We start from the raw sequence: 27,295 nt of genomic DNA on the forward strand, positions 1-27,295 counted from the left end.
AGGCACAGCCCAGCACCCCAGTGTGTGCTGAGAGACCTTGAGCAATGATAGACACCCTGACTTAGCAGGAACACGAGTGCTGGTCTCTGCTGCTGCCACCACTTTGGGCACTGACATCTTAAAGCACCACACAAAGATGTGCCAGAGCCTGGTCTGGCTGAGGTACAGCACCCAGTCTCTGTGCAGGAGATACTGGTGTTACTACATGTGAATGTGCAGAGGGAGAGGAGAGACAGCATCCAGTCAAAAGAGTGAAGACATCTCTTTAGAACTGCCTTTAAAGTGTGATTACATTTTTAAAGCAGTATAATATTGGCATCAGGAGGCTATATATATTACCAGTCCTAATTCCCAAATGCATATTTTTCAACAAAGAAATCAAGAGAATACTTTATTAATTATCTGCTCTGAAAACCAAGACCTGCTCATCCCTCTTTAAACGAAAGCCTGTGCATCTCCCAAAGGGACCCTAAAAGTCAACACAAACCAGCACAACTGGAATTGTCCCCCATTAGTACAAGGCCTCTGGTCACATTTGCTATGGCAACACTTGCAAGTATCAGCTCAGCACAGCCCATGGACTGCCTAGTGGAGAAGGAATAATTAATCCAAGTGCAGCAAAATCTTTGAACTCTGACAGAATTTTTGACCAAGCAGCTCTTCACCAGGGAATGCTGAGTTAGCAGAAGTGAAAAGGGTTGCTGGGAATCATCAGTTTTGATGAATTTCCTAATTAGAGAAAAATAGATTTGTTCAAGAAAGGAGGATTCCAAATCTCAAATTCAACTAAAACCTCACCTTGCAACAGTTTCTAAATTGAGTTTTATTTCCTCCAGGTTTTAAAAACAGTCTGTAGAAATGGAAGTTAATTTTCAATAACATAATTAAAATGCCTTAGAAAAAATCAAGCAGCAGTCAAAATTCTCAAAATTAAATGTTTTTCTTAACTCAATTGTTTTGACAGTTGCCCTTCACAGTGTTTTTTAAGACTGCATTTTTTCTTCCCAGATAATCTGAGAAATACTTCCCAGGTTCTCAGAAGTCCTCAAAGGTTATTAAAAGATTTACTGCTGGAGGTAGAGTTTCCTCAAACACCCTTTTTCTTCTTTTTTTGTAGGAAGTATTTCCTTTGCATTCCAGAAACCAAAAAGCAAGTAGGAAATCAGTGGCTTTCAAACACTGTGTGAACAGTGTCTTTCCAGTAAACTGGAGAATTTCCTGGAAAAGCCACCAACACTAAAAAAAGTCTTCCAACTACTATTTCTCTAAAACAGTCTTGGGTAGACAATAGAAGGTGTTCCCTTTTCCCCCTTAATTAACACCGTAAGACATATAGAGATATGCTCCTTTCCTACAGTAAGAGCAACACAACTCCATCAGCTTTTCAATTTCTTCTGTTAAACCTAGCTCAGCAGATCAAATTTTTCGTCATATTCCACATGAAAGATTGTCTGGATGAGCAAGTTTTCTCGCCTGTATTTTATTTTTATTTGACAGCTTCCTTTTGCCTGTGTGAGGAAAGAGCATCTGAACCACTGGTTTAAAAATCAACCCTTCTGGCAGAGTGCTGCCCTTGCTGGGAACGGCCTCTGTACCTTACCAGAACTTCCTGTTTGTTTGAGCAACATCTAGAAAAGATAAGAACTAAAAAGTCTAGGTAAGGCATCAGTGATTTCACTTCCCATGAGCCTTTCTTTGCCTTTCCTCTTGGTGTCTGGTTTGTGCTTTGGGGATTTTCAGTGTTGGTGTATTTTCACAAAGACATCAACCCCAGCACACCCACTGGGGAGCATAAATCACCTCTGTTGACTTTAGTCACCTAAAACTCAGCTCTCTGGCTTCTTAGCACAGGCTGACCTTCTGAAACAATCAAAGCAAAATAAAAAACACCAACAAAACCAAAACCAAACTCCGGGCTGTGCTTGACTTCCAAAGGCCTGGCTGCCTTCTTAGGTGGAGAATTGGCTCTGATCCACACCACTCCAGAGCTGTTCTAGAGGATGTTCATGGATGCAATCTAGTCTGCATCACCTCACCTTACCTCCAGGGCTTGTTCCCAGCCATTTTTTTACCTGGGGTATAGCTATAATCCTAAGCCACACCTAGAGCATCAAAGAATTTCGTTCCCCCATTCACCTCCAGGTCTTGGCTCCCTGCTGTCCCCATTACATACGTATTGATTCACTCCTCAGTCCTCTTCTGGAATGAATTCCCTCTGGAAGAGGACTTAAACCAGGATAATTATCTGTATCTTAGTCAAGTTTGGATTTTTTGTTCAAGCATGGGACAGAGATGAAGATCCCTATCTATTCTGGGCGTGCGAAATTCACACAGCTCTTCAGCATGTCCTGTACGGAGACCTGTGGATAGAGATACGAGGAGCAAAATCTTGGGGGCATGCAAAAATTTATAATAATGAGATGAAGAGTCACTTGTACTTTTTCTTGAAAAGTAACCCTTATGACATCCATAAGGAAAATACATGGATGTCAAAGCACCAAAAAACCATATGTCTCACTTGCTCTTTGTTTTCTCTGCTAGCAAATGCCAGGAAAAGGAGGCTTCCTGTTCATAGTTTTTCTGTTTGGACTTAACCTCATTGCCACTGCTTTGAACCAGATTCATGCTTGGCTGTGATGCTTTATAAGAGAGCTGGATGCACAGCACGCTGCTGGACGTCCACAAATATTAGAGGATCACAAAAGCTTTGTGCTTGCTGTTCTTTCTTATGTCTGTGGTTCGTAGCTGCAATAGAATAAAAGGCTGAGATGACAAAGTGATTTGTCAATATGAAAATGTTCAAAATGTATTTTATCTTCTCCTACATGGACAACATCAATATGAGCAGCACCTCCCCAGGGAGCTCTGTCATATTGACTTAGCCACCAGGAGCTTGGGGTTGAAGTGAGAAGCAATATTAAATTTTAACTACTCTTTAAATAACATTTTAAAAATCAATAATGTGGGTCCTGAACCCTTGTCTTTCCTATTACATTTGGTTTTGTTGTGAACACCATGAAGATGAAGTTTTACCTGTTCTTTTTTACCTTTTTTATCTTGGTTCCAGAGAAGCATGCCTTCACTATTCCAAGGTAAAGATCTACTGATGCTGCTGGGTGTTCCAGTGTGCAGTGGGTGGGACAGGGAATGCAAAATAATTCTGAGTTGCATGAGAAAACATTTGTCAAAGGCTGACGTATATTTATTGCCCTTGTAATTGGATACGGGGTTCAATTTAGCATAAAGATGGTGGGGGAAATGAAATTATTTTAAGTCTTCTTTGCATCCATAAATCCTATGGTTTTAATCATATGAAGACTACTCTTTTTGGTCTAAGTGCAAATCAATTCTGTTCATTCAGTATTTTTGAATGCCAATAAAGGGCATTTGGAAACTTAATGGGAAAAATAATTTGCTTCATTCGCCTTAAAACAAGATCTTAAATGAATTACTTCTTGAGGTAGAAAGAGAAACCATTTCAGAAAGTGCTAACAATCTGTTTTCTTTCCAAAGCAGCTTTTATGATGGTTTTTCCAGGCATAAATCATTTTTGAATAACCATTTGGTATTTGTACAATGTTTCAGAAGCAGCTTTATTGTTACCTATTGATAAACTTCAGAAATGCCCTGAAACCAAATGCTTTCTTAAAAGATGAGAACATATGTCAGAGATGAAGACAGGCAAAGTGCTTTTATTTTCTGCATGTACTACTGGTTTAAAAACCTGAAATGTTTTAATAAGTAGAACTAAAAGGATAAGGTCCTCATGGTGATTTTAAGCAAAGCTGAACAACCTAGGATTAAATATAACCTGCTCCCAGAACTAAAATATCTACACAAATAAAATGTGAATTATTTCTTGTATTCCTTCTGTGATTTTGCACCACTCTGCAGACCTGTGAGAGGAGAACACCATTGGGTTTATGCCTTAAAAAGAGAATCTTTCCTCTCCTTTTGTGTTGCATTAATATTTTGTTGTGGATTGTTATGGAGGTGGGAGAGTTAAAGTAGGGGAGGAAACAAATGTGGGTTTAGGTGAATTCAGTGGAACAATATTGCTCTGTGCTACTTGAAGATTTATTTATTTCATGTTTAAATAGAACACTGAATATCTGACCCTTAAAGAAGAATATGGTGTTTCCCACTGGAAAGCAGGAGCCTAATCCCCCCAGCCCCAGTTATGAAAATGGCTAAAAGAATGGAATTTTTGACGAGATGGAATTTTTACACAGCTTTGTGTAGGAACAAGTCCCCTTCACCTTTCTGTACTGCTAGTGGGGAAAAATATGTGTATTTGGAAGGCAATTCATGTCACGTTAGCACACACCTGAAATCAATTGCCTTCTAAATACACATATTTTAAATTAGCTCACATCTAAATTAGCTCAGGTTAACCCAACCCCTAAAGCACCTGTTTCTTTATTAAGAGAGTGCTTAGCCCAGATGAAGATATCAAACCCATCTAAGATTAATTGAAATGTAACTTACTCACATACAGGGTAAGATCTGAGTAAGGTAGTGTGGGGATGGCAGCTGGACTTCTACCAAGAGGAAAAAGGGAAAGGAAAAAGAATGGGAAACAGGGACAGAGCCCAATGGGTCTCTGGCAGAACACTGGAAGAAGGAATGAGAAGATTCTTTTCGAGGACAAACTGAAAGCAGTCAGGGAAGAGGGCATAAGAACAGAGAGAAAAGAGGTCCAGCTGTACAGGGGCAGCAGGCAGGGCCAGGAAGTTGGGAGGGCTGATTCTGTGCTTGGTATAAGGGTAATAATTAAAGCTTTTGTCTGGGTGTTTTCTACAAAGAATGGGAAAGAAGAGGGTACAATGCCAAATCAAAGCAGGGGAACTGAGAAGGGCAACAACTACAGTTTTGGCAGTTAATAATTGCCACACTGAAGTGCAGGGGCAGAATTTTGATCAGTTTATTCAGTGGATTCAGGTCTTATCACAAGAGCTAGGGAGGAACTGTAACACCTGTTCAGTACTTAGCACACTGGGATGAAATATCTGTGCAACAAACCGTGGGGTACAAGTGCACATCAGCTTCCCCACTATGGTGCTCTCAGGCTGTGGGAATTGTGCAATGAAACCAGATGCAGCAGGCCTTTTCTTGGCTCCTGTGTGAAAAGACACCCTCAGCTATGACAAGACATTCATTTTTAAAGTAGCCTCAAACACACACTTCAGAGTGCACTAAAGAAATAGGCAAGCTGCCCACCTTGCCTATCCCTGATTGTTTTTTGATGTTCTGTCAAATGACGGTGGAGGCAAAAATAGAGTTGGCATGTTGTTGGTTCTGCATGAGAAACAACAGTGATTGCTTGGAGCCTGGCTAAAAGCAAAGATGAATCACCTGGTTGCCAGATGCTGTCAGGTTTCTGCTTGAAATCAGTCACAGCAACAAGCTGTGACAATCATGTTGTGCTACTTGAAAATCCTAGTTTTGAGAGCCCTGCCTGTTTTCTTTTCAGGACAGTCTTTGCAGACAGGGCTGGCAGGGACTTTGATCGTGTCTGGTTTATACAGTGCCACCAGCTGCACGTGATTAGATGTGGCTGAGAGCCACCCCAGCCCAGGAAATGGAAAGAGGGCTCTGACACTCCCCTGAGTCACCGTCTTCTACACACACTAACTATTTTAATTACCTATCCAATGCAATTTTTTACTACATGACTTGCAGGACACTGATAACCAGGACTCAATGCAGAGTGCTGCTTTTTTTTTCTTTCCAGAAAGTGAATTTCACTTCTGTCACCAACAGTGGCATCAGGCATGGAGTAGCTGGGAAGCACCATGTCATGGACAGCATGTCCAGGCCATGGTTTTCAAATAGAAAGGGAATACAAGTTACTGGGCAAAGATGGGGAGGACAGTGGTGCAGACTATCTGAAACAATACCAGCAGAGGGACACAAATGAGGAGACCGGAAAAACTTGACTAAAGTAGGAATGCACAGCTACAAAACATCATGTTTGGCTTTTACCAAATCTGTGAGGGCTTTTGGCAGACTGGGAGGGCTGATGTCTCTGCTGAATGGTGGCTGAGAAACTCAGGGGACAATAGGAGAGCCATCTTCCTGTTCTCAGCTAGTTTTCAGCTGCTGCTGCTGCACTGTGGGTGAGCTGGTGGCTGGTGGCTGTGGTGCCGGTGCCAGCTCCCAGGAGCAATCTCAGTGTTCAGCAGTAAATATTGGCTACCAAAGCCCTGCACCATCTCTTTCATGGATTTTGATGACTGGTAGGTGCAGAGGCTGGAACCAGATTCAGCATCTTCACTATTGAAGTGTCTCTGGGTTCATGGCACCCAAGCCAGGGAAGATGAGGGAGGCCAAACCTGCTTCTTCCCTTTTGCATGAACTGGAGCTGTTCCAAGGACCTGTGCTTCACCTAAATACCCTTGTTTTTCAGGGATGAAGTTTTGTGGGCTCTCCCACAAACTGATGAACAAGTTGAAGCTCTTCAGGATTTACTGAACACCACTGAGGTAAACAGATTATTGTATCTCTCTGAACTCTAGGCCAGATTTTCCCCCCAAATGCCCTAATACGTCTTCTCCCTCACAAGAAAGATCTAGCCCACTTCCATTTATTTGTTCTAATACATCAGCTCACGAAATGCTTGGTTTTAATTTCTCACTACCTTCTGATTTACATGTGTTTACATAATATCTCAGTAATTAATTATATTGGAGCTCATATTTCTGCAATTGATTTTGTGTATTAAGGCACTGCAAAACTGGGAAAACACAAACACACAGTAAGTAGAAATGCATTTGCTAGGGAGCCTCAGCACTTTTGACCATGTGATCATGACCAGATATGGCTTGCACACCTTTAAAGATCAGGACTGGATTTTTGTGGTATTGTTTTAAAGGTAGCATCTAGAAGATAAAAATATCTTAAATAATACTTTTGTATTATTATTACTTCCATCTTTCATTAGATAAAGGAGTATTTGATTTAAGTGAGACATCTCTTTTCTCACCCAATCACACCCTCCCAGTTTGAAGTCAACACTGCAACAAAAGTGTAACCATTTCTTCAATCAACATAATTTACAGGATGATTGAGAATGGGTTTCATATGACTAAGAGCTTTTAGAGGTGTCTACACCCAGTCTTTCTCTGTCTCTCTTGGCTCCTATTCATTTTATGCCCACTCCAAAATCCTTCTGCTGTCCCTACTGGCATCTTCTAATCCTTCTCTTAAGTTCTCAGTAAGGTTTTGATAACCTTGCTCTTTTCCACCTTCAAAAGTCAAGTCACATATTCATCTCTTTTTCTGTACCAATATAAACCTCTGCTCCTCCATCTTTTATTTACTGCTGTGATTCTTCACTTTCTTATACAAGGAGCCCCAAGAAGTCAGGAGGAAGAACTGCAGCACATTCAATGCAAGAGGGCTTGTGGTGTTTTATTCCAAGTCATTTATGGGAATGTGCCAACCAGATATTTTTCATGGGTTATAAACCAGACAATTTGTTTCCATTACTATAATTTGAGGAAGCTATAAGAAAAGAACAGAAAGGGAAAGGGGAAGGGTAGACACAAACAGTAACTCCCAACCAATTTTCATGGTTACCATTTATTGTTCAAACAATATTCCTTGTGCAGCTGAACCATAAAGGAAAAAAATAAACCCTATTGTCTGGTGGCTTCATGCTGTATGCCCCAAAAATTCATCCAATAATTATGCTGACTTTTTCCACACTCTAAATTTATGCCTAATTTACTGCTAACTGTCACCCCCCAGATCCTTCTGTATTATTGGTTCTGAAGTTTCAGTCTTTTATTGAATATGCTGGCTTCTGATTTTATTATTGTAAAATATTTAATTTTACAAAGAACAATCTCATTTTCTTACTTTTTTCCAATTTCTAATCTCTGTATTGCTTCTTCAACTTGACTTATATTCAAACTCCTTCTGGCACTCATTTCCTCACTGATCAAAGTCATCAGAGAATACAATAACTACAAACACTGGTCTGATCTTCATTAATTCTTCAAATACCCTCAGGGAAAATAACTCTCAGCAGACTTGAAAACATGTAATATAATAACCAGCTAAATATATCTATTATACTAGAAATACTATCTTAGAAAAGGTTACGTTCTTGCCTTTGTTCTTGATTTATGAATTTCTGTGCAGAAGTCATTATAAACCTTTCTTTCTACACACATTTCACTTCCAGTAGCAGCAGAATGCTACACATCACAAGGAACATTAAACTGCTTGTTACAAGGAGTCTTTTAAATTGAAAACATATGCTTTGATTGTTTTCAAAATGCTTATTAAATGTTAGTAAGAATATTTTTTCTTTCCTCAGGTAAAAAAAAAAAAATAAAATGTTTTTGGAAACTTTTTAGGTCATTCTCTGGCAACCTGTTGTGGTTGAAAACATCCAGAAGGACAGAGAAGTCCATTTCTATGTCAGGGCATCCAGCATAAATAGCATAAAATCTCAGTTAAGGCAACTGACCATCCAACACAAGTATGTATTTTTTGTTTGTTGTCATGAATGATTCTGTAAAGTTGTTTGTCCTTTATTTAACAGGAGGTTGTGCTCTTCCTTTGTTATTCAGAGTCTTGATGGGAGATGTTCAAGGAATTATTGAAAAACAGACTGTCAATGACACAGTCAATGTTCGTGGATCTTCCTCATACTATGAAAACTACCATTCAATGCAAGAAGTAAGCTGGTTTTGTTGTCAACATCTGTAGATGCAAAGGATGAAATTTGTTTCATGGTTGAGAATGGATATAAAGGGAAAGAAATCATCAGCAGTTAATAATTACCACTGCATTGCACAAAAATTAAGAGTTCTATTTATTGTAATGCCTTCATAGAGATAGAAAGAAGCACCAGACAAAATCTCTCATACGTGTATTGACTCAAACTGTCATTCAAAGGCAGTAAACAGAGAAGCAAAATGAAGTCACAAAACAAACATGTAAATATTTAAACATGAAATCAATAACAATTTAAACAAATAGAACTAAACCGGAATTTCAGGGCTACATTTGGACTGTATTGTGACTGCATCTTACTGTTGGTTTTAACAAAAATTAGAGTCAGGCATGTGGTAGGTGGATTAAATTATTAGTTTTTCTTTTCCGTCAGATAAAAATTTTGGAAGGTAGAATGAATTTAAATCTAGACTACCTTCAGGGAGGAAGGAAAACAGTAAAAAGTAGATCCACTTACTAACTTCACCCTTGCAGATATACCGTTGGATGGAGGCAGTAGTGAAAGTCCATTCTGATCTCCTCCAGAAAATATATATTGGATCCTCCTATGAAAAGCGACCGCTTTATGTTCTGAAGGTACACCTGTGACTTACTGCAAAAACTTTCCAAGTACTACTGTAAGCAAATGATGGGGTTTGGCCAGGACATTTCCTTAAATCTATACATACATTCTTATTTTTTGTGATTTTTAGAAGTCCGAAGTTGTTCTAGCAAGATGCGTTCTGTTGCAAACGCATTTGACCAGATTAGGTTCCTCTCTGGATCAAAGGAAGTTGCCACACCTAGGCCATCATGCAAAGGCATGAAATACTGGATACCCTCCTGTGTTGATGTTGAAGCCAATCTAGTTTGTTGCCCTGCACAGCTGATGGCAGACTCCTCTGACCTGAGCTCTTGCTGTAGTCTTGGTGCCTGTGTTGGGACTCTGCAAGCAGCCTGAACGGCTCTGACTGTATGCAAATGTAACTTGGCCCAGGATCAGTCTGAGCTCTCCTTACAAGACATGCTTCTTTTTCCATCTTGGTTACACTTTCACTTCCACTTTTATATGGTACCCTTTCCAGTGGTGACATTTGAATGCAATATCTCTTTTGTCAGATTTCTAAAAGCAAGGAAAAATCAAAAAATGCCATATGGATTGACTGTGGTATCCACGCTAGAGAATGGATTTCTCCTGCTTTTTGCCTGTGGTTCATAGGTCATGTGAGTACACAATCACATCTGATTACTGTTTTCAAAGCAAAGCAAAAAATCTTGATGCCATTTACCTTTGTCCAATTGCATTCTAGGATCCATAAAGCCTTAATCCATTTACTCCAACACATGATATTTATGTCTAAGCTGCAAGCATAGCAGAGTGTGTATGTGTGTGTGTGTGTGTGTGTGCCAGTAGATAAGGGTATGTGTGTGTGTGAGAGAAATTGAAAGTCATTGGGAGCAAATGCAAAGGAGCTCAAACGTACTATCAAGCATGAAAGAAACCTCAAAGTATGTGCAGCAAATTCAGCAGAGACATTTATTGCTGTGAGTGGTCAGGGATGGAGAAGGCATGCCAGGAAAAGCACGTGCCTGGTAATCTGCCAGGGCCATGACTGTGCTGCCCTGTGGATTGCAGCAGTGCTCTTGGCTCTGAGTCACACAGCACATGGTGACTTGTGTCCGTGTTACTGCAAGTGGCACTGCCTGGGCAGTCGGAAGACACACAGGGTGAGCTCAAGCTGTCCTACAACCCTTGGCTCTGCTCTAGAGCCTTCCTAGAGCAATAGGTACCCCACACCTGCCTGCTCCAGATGTGGCACAGCTCCACAGCAGCAATCCACTGGCTGTGATGCATCACCTACTCCTGTGTCTGCTGCCATTGCTCCTCCTGACTCCAAGCTTTTCATTTGTGCTCCTGCTTTTTTTCTGGATCTGCAGAGAAAAAGGCCACATAAGCCACGTTCTTCTTCAGGTATTACCCTAGTGACACCCTCATGTCAGACCTCCAGAACACGACCAACCACATCCAGCTGTAGTACCAGTTCATGGATACTAGAAAATCACTGATGGGTTGAGCTGGTAGATTAAACGCTGATGAGATGGGTTTAGATCAACCAGCCTTGATGTGGCTGGTTTTGTTGGCATTTGTCTGTGGGTCACAGACAAATAGGCACATCTATCTTTAGTATCTACAAAATACTAAAGATATTTTTTATTATCTTTATAATCTACAAGGATTATAAGGTCTATTATATCTACACTGCTCAGGAGACGGAACAAAGCTGCACCAAAAGAAACAACATCCACAGTTTACAACTGCATTTAAAAATACATTGCCTTGGTCTTTTTGAACTTAAGGCATATTTACTCAACTCCTTATGCTGAGCTGCTGACCCGGTTCCTGATATGGACCAGGAAAAGGCCCCTGAGCCTTTCTGGCCCAGACAAGGTTGCCCATTTTGCTCAGTTAATGTTCTGAGATACTATTTATGATTAATTTTTCACAAAAGCAAAGTTCACAATAAAAATAAACTAGATAACACTGAGACTTCACAGTCACCAGTACTGCAGTCAGAGGAACAACATAGATGAGTCCTTGAAACATGAATTATGATTTGGCCATGATGGAGCTAAATAATGTGGATGATGATGATAACAATAATAACAATAAAAATATAATAAGTTTATTTATTTTTGTTATCAATTACAACTATAAAATCTCAATGCCTAAAATATTTGAAAGGATATTGCAGGAGTTAGGGACAAATACAGCTGAATGTACCTTGTGACCCACTGATAATCCCAGCTTGCAAGGTTCCACTGGATATAAATGCATTTGCCCTTTTCATGCTGCTCGCAATAATTACCAGCTGTGCTGTCATTTTGCCAGTGACATGTCCCTGCAGCACTTTTCAGAAGTAACAAGCTGAACATTTAGGTTCTCCATTCCTTTGATCTAATTTACGTGGTTTAAATTCAAATTTTGTTTCTGTATCTCTTCATGAAGCAATGTTTTTAAATCTGACATTAATACACATCTACAAACAGGCACTAAAATCATCAGTTCTCCCTAGCAAATCCTAGGCTTTATTTTTTATAAAGAAATTCGTTATTCTTTATAAAAGGTCCACTTTTTATAATTTAATTTTGTCATTAAGATTGTAGAAAGATTGACATTTCTCATTTAGTCAAAGGAAGCCCATTGCCTGAGGATAACTAGGAAGGATTTAAAATGAAAAAAGGTGATCTAAGTAAGGCATGAAGAAAAAACAAGGATGATGAAGGACTTAGTCTATTCTAATAGTAACAAACCCACTCATCTAGATTAGAATTTATTTCTTTGTCATGGACCAGCAACCAGGTTCAGCATCACTAAAGCCTTCAAAATAAGCTGTGAGGCAAAATTAGCAATGTACATCATACTGACTCTTGTCACATAGTTGCATTAAACTCACAATGCAATCTGAATAAATAATTTTATGTACGGCAGCCATTTGAAGTATTACTTGTTATTTTGGAGCTTGCTGTATTTTGGGCAGGAGGGAGGGTTTCTATTACTTTCACAGGCAGCAAAAGCTCAAACCTTCCTATTAATAGGCTTCATTTCTGTCTCATGACCACCCACTAACACTAAAGAACTGCAGTGTCTCTGACTGACTGTATCAATTTTTCCCCGTGGCACTTCTGAGCAGAGAGCTACTTTGCTATTTAACCATTTCCATGATGTGATGAGCCTTATCAGACTCAGGTAGACTGCTCTGATAATTGCACAATTATTTTACACATGCCACCAGGTACCTTTGCAGGAAGGTAAGAAAAATAACAATTACAAATGCTCTTAATATGTTTCCCCTGTGCTTTATAGGCAATCCATGTGCGTGAGAGAGATCGGACCATGACAACGCTTCTGGAGCACTTTGATTTCTACGTCATGCCTGTGATAAATGTGGATGGCTATGTGTACACGTGGAGCCACCCCTCTGTACGTAGCCCTTTTTTGAAAGGTTGTTCAAGGTACTGATTTGCTACTTATGGGGATTATCATTGTGCATGGTTAGGGCATAGTTATCATCCTGAAACTGCACACCCCAAACTCTTCTTCTGTGCTTGGAATTTCTGCATCTTTCCCCACAGAAGGTTTGATTTATGCTCCTAAACTCACGTGTCTGGCCAAAGAGTATGTCTTCTGCCCTCCTTCCACAGTCCAAATTGCATTGAAATCAGAATGTGATCATTTCAGATCCTTCCCAACATTTCCTTTTATCACCCAGCCTTGCTGGCAAGCAGACTGGTTTTAGAATCTTCCTGGGTCCTCACTTGCACAGGACTGTAGAGGCCCATGTGGGAAGTCACACTTAACTAATCAGTGAGGTGGTCATTGACTTTTCCAGCATTTTCCTCTGAACATGTGTTGTGTGTCTCTTTCCACAGAATCGACTGTGGAGGAAAAGCCGCTCCTCACATGGTAACAGCAAGTGCATCGGTACTGACATGAACAGGAATTTTGATGCACACTGGTGTGGTAGGACATAATTTTCTTCCTATTGTACCCCTGCCTCACTTTTGGCCATTAAAACTTTTGATTTTGAAAACATTTTCATGTACTGTTCCGTGAAGTTAGTACAAAGACAAATGCAGCTGAGTATCTGTTATGAACCAGTGCCAACTTTCCCAGCTTTAGATAATTCTTTCTGGGACTCAGGATTTTTCATCCCCAGATGACACACCATGGAATAACCTCTTCCCAGCCCAACAGAACTCCTTGCATTACACTATGACACACCTTGAGGAGCCTGTTGGTGGGCAGAAAAAAAAAGAGAAGAGGTGGCCCTTGCCATGCCACCCAAGGCCTATTGCACCATCCAGCTGCTCCACTGTGATGTACAAACTAATCAGCTCAGTCATCCTTCCATAATGCCTAGCTGACCAAGATTTTTAGCCCTTTATGATTCTTTTTAAGACTACATAATATTTAATTACTGCAGGCACTTTGGTACTTGACAAGTTTTTTTTTAGTTTGCAGAATAGCAGCCTTAAAATGTTACCCTATAGATCAGATCTGACTTCACTCAGGGCTGACACTAAAGTCCTATAATGGATTTCAGTCATTGTAGCCCATTGCTAAACCATCCATGGCTTTTATATCAAGAAAAACACACATTTTTTCCCCTAAAGATCCTGAGTGCTTCCAGAAAGTTATTTGGTCTTATTGTGAAGACAGAAGTGGTGAATCCTATTTGTCTTCTTGATAATTAGTTTCAGCATCAATTTTTCTTAAAAATTTTCATTTTGATTTGTTTCTTCAGCTTCCCATTGGGAGTCTGCTTTTCCACAAGATTAAATAATTAAATGTAGAATTGCCTTTTTCCTGTAGTATTCTAGATTTTAAGATGCGATCTCACAATCATGTGATCATTTTAAATGAAGCATATTCATCCTCTCCTCTAAGACTTCTTATCCAGTCGTTGAATACTTTTTATTTTAACATCTTCTTCTTGATTGTTTGTAAGAGCACAATAGGTGAGAAATCCTGGAAGGCTTGCAGGGATTTCTACAAGCATGAGAGCTCTTTCCATAGCATGGTGGAATCCACGATTTCTTGTGTATTAGCACCTTACTCTGCTCTTTCATTTGATACTCTTGCAGTTTTCACGAACAGAAATGCAGAAGTGAAGAAGTAAAGGAGTAAAACTGTGCACTTTTATTGTTTTGGTTAAAGGTCCAGGAGCATCTCACTTTGAATGCCAGGAGACATACTGTGGACCCTACCCAGAGTCTGAGCCTGAAGTGAAAGCAGTGGCTCGCTTTATCAGAGACCACAAGGACACCATTAAAGCCTACATCACCATGCACTCCTACTCCCAGCTGGTGCTGTTCCCATATTCTTACACTATGAACAAAAGCAAGGACCATGAGGAGCTGGTAAGTCCTCCCACCTCCTGAAGTTTCACACTTATTCCAGAACTATTCACCCAGCTTGGTCAGTCTTGTAATGAAGGAGTCACCGTGCTGGGAGGATCAAGAATTAGGAAATGACATTTTTCTTGATGTTCTTAACAAATTTTAAAAGTCTGGGCTGGTCTAGTAGTGTGCAAGTCAGCAATCTGCTTCTGAAAGCTACAGAAAAATGAAAATATTTATTCCAGATTGATTATATATCAACAACACCTAAGATGTTGAAGCTGCTGCTAGAAGAGCAGAGTCCTGTTGTTCTGGACATCTTGAAAAGATAAATATGTGCAAATTCTTCTTATGTTGTATGGTTTATATAAACTCTGAAATTAATTGGGAGTGTGACTCTCAAAAACACCCTTTCAATACCTAAGCAATGAGGTATTCTGGTGGACACTTGCTACTTTTATTAAGGCTTTGTTTAAGGGATACTTACACAAAATTACTGGTAGGATGGAAAATATATCCTGCATATGTAGAATTTTACTTTCTCGAGCCACCAAATGACACAGCACAAACTCTCATTGAAAACAGTGGAGTTCAAAACAGAACAGTTACTCTTGCTCTGTAAAGCAGAGAGAGGTGCACTGATTCTGGGCATTTCAGTCTTCTTCATGGCTTAACAGTAGGGTTCTCACAATTAAAATATTTTCCTGCCATATTTGTCAATATTACTTAAATAAAGAGTGACATAAGTACTGTGGCAGAAAAGAAAAAATATGAGATGAATGAGAACAAATGGTTTGACAACAGTTTACTGCCAGAAGTGGGGATAAGGTCACATCTATACTTTTTATCTGTCTACAGCAGAAATAGAATCTGTAGCATGGGCATATGCTGAAAACTTTTACCACATTCAGTGGGTATTCTGGAACCTTTTATATGATTATTTAACTAGTGTGAAATCCTGAGCACACTGCAAGTAAATTCTAACTGCGTGCATTTTATCTATTGTCACACAGCCTTAAAGACAATAATGTTTTGTTTAATTTCAGGAAAGTCTGGCACAGAAAGCAGCTAAAGCTATAAAGAGGACAACGTGGAAAACTTACAGACCTGGTGCTGGTGCACAAACAATCTGTAAGTATGACTTTATGGCAATGAAATAATGACAATATATCCTCTCTAGGATCAGAAGACAGCTTTTGAACGGAAAAAGTTCTGTTTTCAGGCATTTTTCTATTTTCCTTTCCTCACATAGATTTAGCTCCTGGAGGATCTGACGACTGGGCTTATGATCTTGGCATTAAATATTCTTTTACCTTTGAGCTTCGTGACACAGGAACTTACGGATTTTTGCTTCCTCCTCGAGAAATCAAGCCAACGTGCTTAGAGGCCCTTTCTGCTGTCAAAGAGATAGCTCAACACGTTCTACAAAATTTGTGATGTTGAATATAATTTATTCCAGCACGACTGCACTAAGTTACTCAAAAAAATGCAATTAAAAAAAAAAAACCTTGCTCCTTTATTAAAATTATTTGTACATAGGCTAAACCCCAGGATGACTGCACCCCTTGTATTTTAGAACAGTTTTTTTCAGCCATACTTATATACCTGTCTCTATAACAGTAGCTCACTGCACCACAAGTATAATAGAGAGTAGTGTAGGGGTTTCCTACTAGATGATGGGAATTCCAGATGAAAGGGTCTCTGACTCCCTCCACAGAAGACATTGCTCCATTTAGGTCATTTGTTATGACAGGATTTGGTTACAAGAGAACAGCCCCACTTGCCGTGTCCCCTGTGTGACAGGAAGGGTGCTCACAGCAAGGTGAGGACACTCGAGTGGCCAAACCAGCAAGCAGCAGTGCCCAGAGGCTGCTCCACTACAGCCAGCCCAGTCCTGCAGCCAAGCACTGGCCTGAAGACTCTGTAAGGTGGATTCGAACCAAAACTGGGCAGGTTTAGATTTAAAAGGAAGGTTTTTTTACAATAAGGGTGGCGTGGCACTGGTACAGGTTGTCCAGAGAGGTGGTGGATGCCCCATCCCTGGAAATATTTATGGACCAGTTGGAGGGGGCTCTGAGCAGCCTGTTCTAGTTGAAGATCAAGGAAACACAGATTCATTGAGGTTGGAAAAGACCTCTGAGACCATTATGTCCAAGCTACAATCCAACACCACCCTGTCAATTACATCAGGGCACTGAGTGTGAAGTACACTCATGTACATACAATACAATACAATACATGTACAGTATTTCCTTAAACACCTCCTGCTACAGTGATTCCACCACCTCCCTAGGCATCCATTCCAATGCTTCATTCTTTCTGTGAAGTATTTTATTCGTAATATACCACTTGAACCTCTATTGGTGCAGCTTAATACCAGGTCTTCTCGTCCTGTTACTTGTTGCCAGGGAGAAGACCTGGCTAAATCTCCTTTCAGGCGGTTGTAGGAAGTGGTCAGGTCACCCCCGAACCCCTTCCAGGCCGAGCACCCCGAGCTCCCTCAGCCCTTCCTCCCCTCACTCTGCTCCAGCGCCCGTGCCCGCCCATTGCCCCTCCCAGGGGGCGGAGTCGGGCGCCCGCCCCGCCCTCCCCAAGATGGCGGCGCTGCCGCTTCCGCCCTTCCCGCCACCGCCCTCCCAGCGGCGACGTCACCGCCGTCGTCACCGCCGTCATCATCGGCGGCGGCGCGGGCGGCGCGAAGGCCGCCGGGAAGGGCGCGCGGAGGCGGTGGCGGCGGCGGCGCTCCCCCGACGGCTGTCCCGGCGCGCGGGGCGGGAGCGGCGGGTCCGCGGGGGCGCGCGCCGCTCCGCGCGCTCCTCCCCCTCCTGCCCGCGCCGCTCCGCGCTCAGGCCCGGGAGGACGGACCCCCCCCTCGCCCCCTCCCACCCTCTCCGCCCCGGGCGGCGGCGGAGGAGGCGGCGGGGAGCGGCGCGGCAGCGCAAGGAGCAGGTGAGTGCGGCGGAGCGGCCGCGGGCGCGGAGGGTGGGGCGGAGAGGCGGGGCGGGCCCCCCGCGTTCCCGGCCCGAGCCTGGGCCCCGACCCATGTCTGCCGGGCCTCGGGCGCGCTCGGCCTGCGGAGCCAGCGGCGGGGAAGAGCCGCGCTCTCGCCCGGCTGGGTGCGGGGCCGGGGGCGCACGGGGGGCTCCCCGAGGAGGGGCGGGGGGAACGCCCGGAGGCGCCATCCCGCCGTGTGCCCGGGATGCCCTTCCGTCAGTCGGTGGTCGTGCTGGAGTCTGCTTCCCGTGTAGTCGGACATTCCCTGATCGTGGGGGGGTTTGGTTGGTTTTTGGTTTTGTTTGGGTTTTTTTCTTCCACTTCAGTAGTGCTCTTCTCCCACTTTCTGGCAGTAAAATAGTTTCTGCTCTGTGTGCTCAAGAGGGACTACTGATTTCGCTTGTATGAATTCACGCACCACCATCCTTTCAGGTAGCGCCTACAGTGACTCCCATCCCTTCCAGAGCTCGTAGCCGGGCACGCTGGGTTAGTGTGTTGTGGGTGCTCTACTCAGGGCCTCGCCTTTGGCTTCTCGATGGGGTCTCACCCCTCCATTGATTTCTTGTCAACCTTCTGCGAGAGTGCTTGAAGATCAGGTGTGTGGCTCTCAGGGAGTTAGCAGCCAGTGCTTTGAGGGATCTTGGGCCGGTGATGGAACACTCACGGTTCCTCTGTGCACATAGAAGTGGACAGGCTCAGCCAATGCACCTGAAAACTGAAGAAGTGTGGCTTTATGTGGCTGTGCCCGAGATAATACACCCTGCTTCTCGGCAGGTGTGCTGAGAGTGACGGCACGGCAATGTGCTGATCCAGCTCACAGATGGGAGGTGATGTCAGTTCACTAAGGCAGTGACCTGTCCACTCCAGTCTTCACAGACTGTCTCTTAGTCTGGGGAAACATCTTCTTTGAGTGTGAAGAGTTTGTTAGACAAGACAGGGAATACTCTGATCAGGGAATTTCCTGATACTGTACTGGGGCCCCATGTTTTTATTTGCCTGTGGAAAGCCAACCATGATTTTATACCTGTGCAAACATAATTAGCAGTTGCTTGTTGCTACTAATGGAGAATATCCTATGTGAAGTTAGAGGGATAGGTTCAGGTTACTGTGGTGATGGGTTACCAGCAAGGAGTTTTTCAATTTGGATTAGTTTATAGTTTTCTGTCAAACAGGCTTCTCTGCGTGAGAATTTGACTGCTCTTTTGGAAGGTTCATTATGAATGCATGTTACCATTTTTAGTAATATTTTTAGGTAGTAAACCCATGGAGCTTCTTCAAATATTGCTATTTTATTAGCGATGTGACACAGAAATGTTAACATGGTAATAGCACCTGAAATATTTTCAGGTAAAAGCTCTTAATTTTAAAAAGTGCAGGCAGGGAACCATTCTCAAAGCTGTTATTCAGTTTTCAACACGTATTTAGTTTATCAAGGAGTGTTAATAATGAGTTTGTATCTAAATATCTATAGGACTGAAGTAATTTCACTTGTTATTTGAAATGGCATATTGTTTATCCCTTCACAGGTAGGATTATCTGGAGTGATGTTGTGCGTAGCTTGTGTGTGGTGTGGTGTGCATGTGCTGACATTGACATGCTTATGAGTGATGTCTTGGACTTCCTAAAGAGATTTTTATCTCCCTGAATGTTTTCTTGTTTTTGAACTTTGCTTTTGTTCTATCTCAGTTTCAAGTTTTCCTGTAGAATCCTTCAAGATCCATTTTTTTGGGGGGCTGGATTAGGGTTTTCTAACAGGAAATCAGGTGTTTCAGATATCTCTTGATTATGACTTAAGTAGTATCACACTGATTTTGAAGAAAAATGTTAAGCACGCTTGACACCAAAATTTAAGAATGTTGGTAATAAAAATTACAGAATTTCAGTGAATGCTGTCAATTATATCATGCCTCATGGATTTCAGTTCATTGGTCAGTGCTCAATAGGTGCACTCACTTCCCTCAAGTCTGTCACATTTTAAATGATTCATGTAAATAACACTGTGATATGTTCTCCTTCAAATGCTAGTGTAATTAATGTCATTAACAGATTGTCTCTCACCCTGGGAAAGTTACTTCTATTAAAGAATAACATAGATGCATCCGTGAAAGGGTCATCCTAGTGTTATTTCTAATTTATTTTAATGGTTGTCATGGATCTTATTTATGCATGGAAAAGTGATAATTTACAGTTAAAATTTTAGGTATAGAATTTATTTTAAGAAGATAACTTTAACTGTGCTTAGTTTCAGAAACTTCATTCTGTTTCAGAAGTAGCAGAAAGTTCAGTGCCCCTGAGAGTCAGCAGTGCAATGTCATGTACCCGAAATAGAGAAGTGTATAATATTTTACTTAGAAATTTTTTTTTTTTTTAATCCTGATAGTAATTATTTGAAATGTTGAGAGTGCTTAAGGCTCAGTCCACACTGGTGCTCACAGCTAATCCCACATTAGTGTTTGATAAGGAGATGGCAATTCAGAGGCACAGACGTGTGATGGGAAGTCCCTGCACTGGTCATCAGCGTGGGATTGATAGCAGGGCTGTGATCATCAGTGGCAAAACAGCACAAGGTGAAAATGTTTCAGAAGGGGAACCTATGTGGGATGTTCCATTTAAATTGTTCTTGGTTGTCCATTAATGTGCAGTCTGAGAAATTTGGAAATTAAACACATAATTTTTTCCACTTACAGTACTTGTTTATGAGAAAGGAACCTTCTCAGAAACAAAAAACCTGTCATTATCCATCCGAGATTTTCAATATTGTTTTAATAATCTCTTTATTTTTCCAACTCACTTGGTCCTCAAAGAATGAAAATGGGACTGACTGCATTTGCAAGCACAGTCTCTGAAATGCATAGTTTGACAAAGTGAAATTCCTCAGTTTGCCTCAGAGTAATGTGTCCGGGCTCTAATCCTGCAGCCTTTGATAACATCTGTATTCACTGAGCAGTGGAATTGCAGTTCTTGTTACACGAGGGAGGCCCTCATGTGATAGTATGTGCATACAGAAAATAATATGCTGTGCACTCACAGCATGCTGGATTTGTTTCTTTAGAGTAATCTATCATGAAATACCTCTTCTGTTAATAAAGGATCTGTTGTTAATTGCAAACTGGTAGATATGGACCAGACTTGGAGGTTAGAATTGACAGATTGCTACCCAAAATAGCGCAGGTTTTGGTTTCTCATTTTAAGTTGTTTTGGTTTTTTTAAGTAGGGGGTTTTACAAACCTTAGAAGATTTAGGGTTGAATGGTATTCCTCCTAATTTCCATCTGCAAAAATGCAGGGAAAAAGGCGGTTGGAATTTCAGTTAGGATGATGGTGCCTCTTCATCCTCTCCATGTTTGTAACTATCCTTTTAAACCTAGTCATCATCATAACTTCCTATACAAGCTAATTCCAAAAAGGTACTAAATGCTGGGTAAAAATTAACATTTAAAATGAAAGTTTTGCCTCTGTTTCTATGAAAACAAAAGTAGATTGGAACTGAGGCAAAATTAATGTGATTTTTCTGTATGCTGCTACGATGTCAGTGTACTTGTGTATTAGACTCATCTGTCCTTCATGTGTTGAACCTTCTCCCAATGCCATTGCCAGTGTCATTTATCTAACTCTTTTAATTTCAGATATGGCTCTTTTAACTGTAAATATTGAATCCAAATTAGGCATTTGTTATATGATTGTCTTAGTAAAAATGCTTTTGCATGTGTCAGTTGATTTTTATATCTTCTGTTAAAAGAATGTGACTGCGTGAAGCTGTAGAAATTTAGTAGTTTTTTTCTGAGATTCTGTGAGAATCCTGAAATGGAAGGGTGCTCAGCTAGGTGAGATGTGATATTGTTTTGCTTTCTAACTTTAAGGGTTTATCCTGTCAGACTTTTTAACTATTGCTGCACATTGAGCTGTCCACAATGACTCCTAATTATTTTTCTAGAGGACTGAACTAATTTGGTCTCATCAACTATTTAGACAAAATCATTTCTCCTTGTGTGCATTGCATTATATTTATTTGCATTTCATCTGCTGTTGTATTACTCAATTCTCTAACTCAATTAGATCTTTCTGGAAATCTATGTTCTCCACAGTTCTTACTAACCCAAATAATTTCATACTACTGGAAATTCTAATGTTTGACTGTCTGCTTCCACTAATTGATGTTAACCATTGCTTTTAATGTTTGGTATACACTGTATGGTTAACTTCTACCCTCCCTGAACATCTTGGTTAATGTCTTGATTATCTGAACCTTTTTTGTGAGATAAAGTTCTTCAGATAATCAGAGGCTTGGAGAAGGAGTCAGTAGAGCAGAGGTCTACTGAGAAATCTCAAATACACAGTGTAAGCTTTCTTTCTTCCATTGTATATAAAGGAGCTAAAGTGCTTCAAGAGCTTCAGCACAGCATTCTGCTTGTAGAAAATGCACAGGTGTCAGACTCCTAGGGAAATCTTGTCATGGAAATAACTGTAGGGTTCAGATAATGAAGTGTCCACGTTTTGACGTGATAATATTTTGCTTCTCTGAAATATAACCTTACCGTATGGAAACTGTGGGAACATACTGCTGATCAGATGGTGAAAATGTGTATTAATCCTCTCTGGTGGATGCTAGTTTAAATGTGTATTACTCTGGCTGTATGGATGCAGTTTGTAATTTATAACCTGTTTGTGTATGAGGTAGTTGGCGTGTGTGTGTTCTAGATGTGGTGATGCGTGCAGTGCTTAGAAGCAGAGGGGTAGGAGAGTAGTGTTTGGCTAATAATGAGGGTGATGGCACATTGCAGTGCAGCAAAGAGGTGTGCTTTTGAGCTGTATATGAATTGATGAGTACCTGGCAGATGTTCCTAAATTGATTTTATTTTTGTTTTCATCAAGTAGAATGTAAAGAATAGAGATTAGTTTTTGAGGCCCTTTTTGTGCAATCTGTCTGTAGTGCTAAAAATATATGTTTCTTTTCTTTAAATTTGGTTGGTTTTTTTTCACTGTAACTCCTTCCTTTCTCAGGTAAGATAAATTGTGGCTTCTTGTTTATCAAACTTATGTTGTATTTCCTTTAAAATCTGTTTTTCTTAATGAGAAGGAGCTCCTTTTGAGCAGATTAAGAAGTGCATCATTATGGAGTTGTCTTTTTGTTTTTTTCCTAAACTCATGTAATTCCAAATAGTTGTAGAAATCAGACCGATAACAAGCACAGACTGTGGATGATAGCAAGATGGCTTTCAGCAGGTTGTCATACACAACAAGGGGGAAAAAATAAAGCTCTCATTTTTCAAAATTTGTTTCAAAACTGGGAGGTGTTTTTAGTGGTTGAAATTGGTTTCTGAGAGGTTGGTGAAACAACATTAAATGTTCTGTTCACTTTAAGTCACTTGAGTTTGTGCACCAAAAATACACAATGAAAGAAAGCATCTGTCCTGTGTGGTGTTTGCTGCCTAAATGAATAACATGTCATATGATCTTTCCCAAGGGGAAGCTGAAGAATCCAAAGCAGGTCATGAAATGAAATGAAAAATTATCATTACTGGTGTTCAGCTGACTAGTTCAAGTCAGAAGCATTCCGTGTTATTAGATACATTTCACTCATTTATGACTTCTTTTTCTTTCTTCATCACCTCTGCAGCAACTCTTGCAACATATTTCATACTATTTTATTCATGTGAGTTCAGTGTCAAAGGCCCAAACTGAAGGATTTTACAGTTTTGCTTTTTTTTTTGGTTGAAGTAGTACAAAATGTCAAAAATTAGAAGGAAGGTCACAGTGGAAAATACCAAGACCATATCCGATAGCACATCCCGAAGACCCAGTGTGTTTGAAAGGCTTGGACCCAGCACTGGAAGTACTGCAGAGGTGAGTTGTAAAAGTGTTCTTCTTTTCCTCCCCACCCCAGCATCTTCTTTTCCAGGATTTATATGGTGGGAAATAGTAGCTCACAAGCAGCAAATACTCAGATGTTACTGAGGTTAAGTAAAGGTGAAAAGAACTCCTTAACATATGGATGTTGAACATGCCAATACAAGAATTTTCAAATAGCATGTGTTGTGCCAGCTTCTGGATGGAGCAGTAGTACTGTGCATATTAATAGTGTTTCCACCAAGCTAAATTTTTCTCTGCCAGACCTGATATTCTTTGTTGATTTTTTTTTTTTTAAATCAATTATATTACTGATGGGCAGAAATTACAGCTAAATGGGACTTAATGTGGAGTCATTTGTTTGTTCTGCCACACTCACACCAATGGTATTTCCAGAAAGGAGTGTGAAATTCACCCAGTAATGTCTGTCTCTTAGACACAGTGCCGTAACTGGCTGAAGACTGGCAACTGCCTCTATGGGAACACATGTAGATTCGTACATGGCCCTTCACCACGAGGTAAAGGCTATAGCAGCAGTTATAGAAGGTAAATCAAGAACTCACTTTGAATTCTTCACATGCTGTAGGAAAATAGCTTTTGCAACTCTGTCTTTTGTTTTGTTGGTCTTTTTTTTAAGTGAAATGCTGTGGTGTGCCTAATTGTGTGTTATATCAATAACCAATTGCCTTATGAAGCTGCTTAAAACAATTATTTTGGCAATGTGCAGGATTTTTTTGTGTATACAGCTTTAAAAAAGGAATAGTCAACTGGATGCAAATTAACTATATGTTACTTAAAATGGGAAGTTCAGGTACCTTAGTACTTTTTTGTTTTGGCATAGTGTCACTGCACCTTTCTGGTATACTTTTCTGTCCTGTACTAAAATGCTGGTTTGCAATTACTTACAGCAGTGCTTACACTCACAGCCCTCCTGCCTTTGCTATGTTACATGATGAACGTCTATTGTTTCTCTCATGTTGTGAGAAAACACTTCTCTTCAAAACATGGCTTTGTGACTTTATCTATCAGATATTGGAAAATGTCCTGTATTGTAGGGGGAGATCAAAACAGTTACCTAATTTTTCAAAAGAGAATATTTTTTGGTATATGTCTCTTCATATGTTTCTAAAATTTAATTTTTTTTCGACTGTCCTTTGTGTGGCGTAACACCTAACTTAACTGAAGCCAAGTATGGCAGCAAGCTTGTAGTGTTCTTTCTATAAAGGACAAAAAGATGTTATGGTTTTAGCATAGTATCTCTTTCTGTGAAGGCTTCACAATTTACAAACAGCTGTCCTTTATAATGCCAATATTACCTGTAGATTATGGATGGGCACACTGAAGCATTAAAGAGTAAAGCAACAAAAGGAAGGTTGGCCTGATGTTAGGGTTCTGTCTATGGTTCTTTTTCCTATTCATGTGGCTTGCTCTTAGGATGATCTTGACTTTGCTTGCTTCATCTTCCATTGCTTCCAAGATGCTAGCAGCTGGGATACAAAATGCATAATACTGAGTTTAATGTTTCTTTTGGTGTGTAAAAAATTTTGCTCTGTTCTGTGCTGAATGTTCCAAATGAATAAAGTAAGCGATTTGCTGGTAGGGATTAAATTTTGAAACCGTTAAAATGTCACTTTCTCCTTGCTTTTAGTGTTTGGAACACTCAGTGCGTAGTTCTGCTTGGTCATTTGAAGAAAAGTGACATTTCTTTTAATGATTAAAGCTGTGTTTCTGCTTCACTGTCACCAGTGACATTTAAGAAAAACGTTGATTTCCTTCTTCTTATTGCTAACTTTTTTACTAGGACTATTTGAAAAGTCAAAGGACAAACCTTCCTGCTTATTTGCTTGGCACATTCAGCATTTAATAAAGATGTTCTTAAAAGTAAAAAGGAGGAGGAAGCCCCCCCCCCCCAAACCAGACAAATGAAAGAGCTGTGCTAGTCTTCAAAAGTTTCCACTAATAGCTCTTGGCCAGGCATAGAAAAAGCTGGTACATAATATATACATAATAAAATGGTGGCATTTTCATGCCATTTAACATTAGAGAGATTTTCACAAATGTTATCCAGGCATTTCAAATGCAATTTTATTGGCTTCAAGCAAGCCAAACTAATGCTGCTTCTGCATCAGTTCAGTTAAAGCAATATTCTTGTTCAGGTATCTGGGATAGCAAAATGGCAGTGTGTCTGTCAGTCAGCCTGCCAGGGAGCTCTCATCTGCTTTGCAAGGAGTTGGGTGGGACAGAGCATCTCTTGCTGCCTTTCTGTCTTCCTACCTTCTGCCTCAAGTTCCTTACCTGTCCGCAGTCAGTCCTTTTGCTAATGGTTTTATCTGACCATAGTGCCTCCCATAGTTCAAAACATGGGAGGAAAACTTGATTCTGAAGTATGATAAAAATTGATTTTAGCGCTAATGCTGCCTTTCACAGCATGAATTTTAATCTTGCTATAAAAATAAAACCTAACGTGTTTTTACATGAAGCATACCTGATGATAGTATTGAGAATTCAGTATTAGACCTGCCAGTCTTCCCAACATCAGAATTTAGGTGAAGCTAAGAGCTGTGTGTAAACATGCTATCCCATGAGGAATTTTGCTCTTTCTGCCCTTGTGGATTGTTGGTTAGTTGCTTGGCAGCTTCCTGGCTGGCTCCTTCATACGATTGTCAGGATCTATGCCATTGCTGGGCCCTTTTCTTAGTCTGACTGATCCTCTTTATTTGGGATCATCACACTGCTTTTGAAAACCAAACCAATCCAGCAGTCATGCTCGGAAAGAATGTATGGATTTTGAAAGTTTCAAATATGGGAAACTGGAAACAGAGCAGTGTTTCTTGAGCAGTTACAACGTGTACATAAAACACAAATATTGGTCATCTGCCTCTGTGCACAAGTGTGCTCTCACACAGGCACACAGAAATATCTTCAGGTAGGTGTGTTGCAAGGTCTGCCTGTTGCTGGGTGCTTGTTCCTGACACTGTAAGAAGTACAGGAGCAAATCAAGTCACTGTTACAAATGTGCATTTCCTAAATGCTGTTGAACATGGAGAACTGAACTGTTGCAGGAAGTAATGCTGTTTGAAATCACTTAACTGCCTTAGAATTTGAAACAAGGAAATTCTTCATTTTAGGCCTTATGTAAAAGATAGGCCCAGCTCAAAATATTAGAAAGAAATTGCATAATGCCTTTTTTGTGAAAGGTTCTGTTTTCAGTTTGTCTGCAACTGAAAGTTGCAGTCTAGCTACATTGTCTTAAGCTGCAGAGATTATTTGTCATGAACTGTTGAAGTTTAACAGTGAGCATGACCTGGAATAACCAAAGATCCCTTTTGGAGGGGGCTGGGGGAAAGTTATGTAGAAATGAAGCTGTGGCACACATAAAAGAAAATCAGCTAGTAGACCAGCTTGTTTTTCTGTGCATTCAGCCAAAGCATCTGAAAACAGTCATGGCTTTGTGAGTAATTATTTCTTAAAGTTTGACTAATTGTCTGTCTTATTTTATTAGAGTTTTTGGAGGGTTATGATGTCTTTGGGGAAGGAGAGATAGGGTGATCACCATGACTTTGCTTTGGTGTTCTCCTAAAGCTGAAAAAAGCTTACTCAGTGACAGCAAAACCAAACAAAAAATTGTCCAGCAAACCCCAGCCCTGAATGTGTACCTTTTAACTTTGTGGGTTTTTTTCATAGCTTTTATAATATTTAAGTAGATTTGAATAATACTTTAGCACAATACCTTTTTTTTCGGCATGGGAATGAACAAAAATTTTTTTAATTGGGGGTAAAATTGGATACTTTGTATCCAATTGGTTTGGATACTTTGTTTTGTACCC

At 40.5% G+C, this 27,295-nt stretch overlaps 2 protein-coding genes across 6 annotated transcripts in view; both read left to right on the forward strand.

Moving 5' to 3' along the window:
- Window positions 1-2,961: 2,961 nt before the first annotated feature.
- On the forward strand, window positions 2,962-16,139 carry CPB2 (carboxypeptidase B2). The gene is made up of 11 exons (XM_005482369.2): window positions 2,962-3,092; window positions 6,410-6,485; window positions 8,367-8,491; window positions 8,583-8,691; window positions 9,223-9,324; window positions 9,847-9,951; window positions 12,593-12,709; window positions 13,159-13,249; window positions 14,447-14,649; window positions 15,675-15,759; window positions 15,881-16,139. The coding sequence occupies exons 1-11, from the start codon at window positions 3,016-3,018 to the stop codon at window positions 16,063-16,065; spliced, it is 1,275 nt and encodes a 424-aa protein (XP_005482426.2). The 5' UTR covers window positions 2,962-3,015; the 3' UTR covers window positions 16,066-16,139.
- A 1,069-nt stretch (window positions 16,140-17,208) lies between these two features.
- Window positions 17,209-27,295, forward strand: part of ZC3H13 (zinc finger CCCH-type containing 13) — a 47,428-nt gene continuing 37,341 nt past the window's right edge. For 2 of the 5 annotated variants that reach the window (XM_014263966.3, XM_074535440.1), the window contains exons 1-3: window positions 17,278-17,577; window positions 23,343-23,465; window positions 23,905-24,014. In XM_014263966.3, the coding sequence (XP_014119441.2) occupies window positions 23,349-23,465; window positions 23,905-24,014 (227 nt within the window). In that variant the 5' untranslated portion in view covers window positions 17,278-17,577; window positions 23,343-23,348. Of the gene's footprint in view, window positions 17,578-23,339; window positions 23,466-23,904; window positions 24,015-27,295 lie in introns of those variants that run through there. The other 3 variants (XM_026790623.2, XM_074535441.1, XM_074535442.1) reach the window with 3 other exon arrangements.

The sequence above is a fragment of the Zonotrichia albicollis genome, chromosome 2 (genome assembly GCF_047830755.1).
Source record: "Zonotrichia albicollis isolate bZonAlb1 chromosome 2, bZonAlb1.hap1, whole genome shotgun sequence".
NCBI lineage: Eukaryota > Metazoa > Chordata > Aves > Passeriformes > Passerellidae > Zonotrichia > Zonotrichia albicollis.

What these genes read in the sequence shown, in the direction of transcription:
- CPB2 (XM_005482369.2), top strand. Translation starts at nt 3,016, where the DNA reads ATGAAGATGAAGTTTTACCTGTTCTTTTTTACCTTTTTTATCTTGGTT. An exon ending in CATGCCTTCACTATTCCAAG is followed by an intron (nt 3,093 to 6,409) that starts GTAAAGATCTAC and finishes CTTGTTTTTCAG; the next exon opens with GGATGAAGTTTTGTGGGCTC. An exon ending in GACCGCTTTATGTTCTGAAG is followed by an intron (nt 9,325 to 9,846) that starts GTACACCTGTGA and finishes CTCTTTTGTCAG; the next exon opens with ATTTCTAAAAGCAAGGAAAA.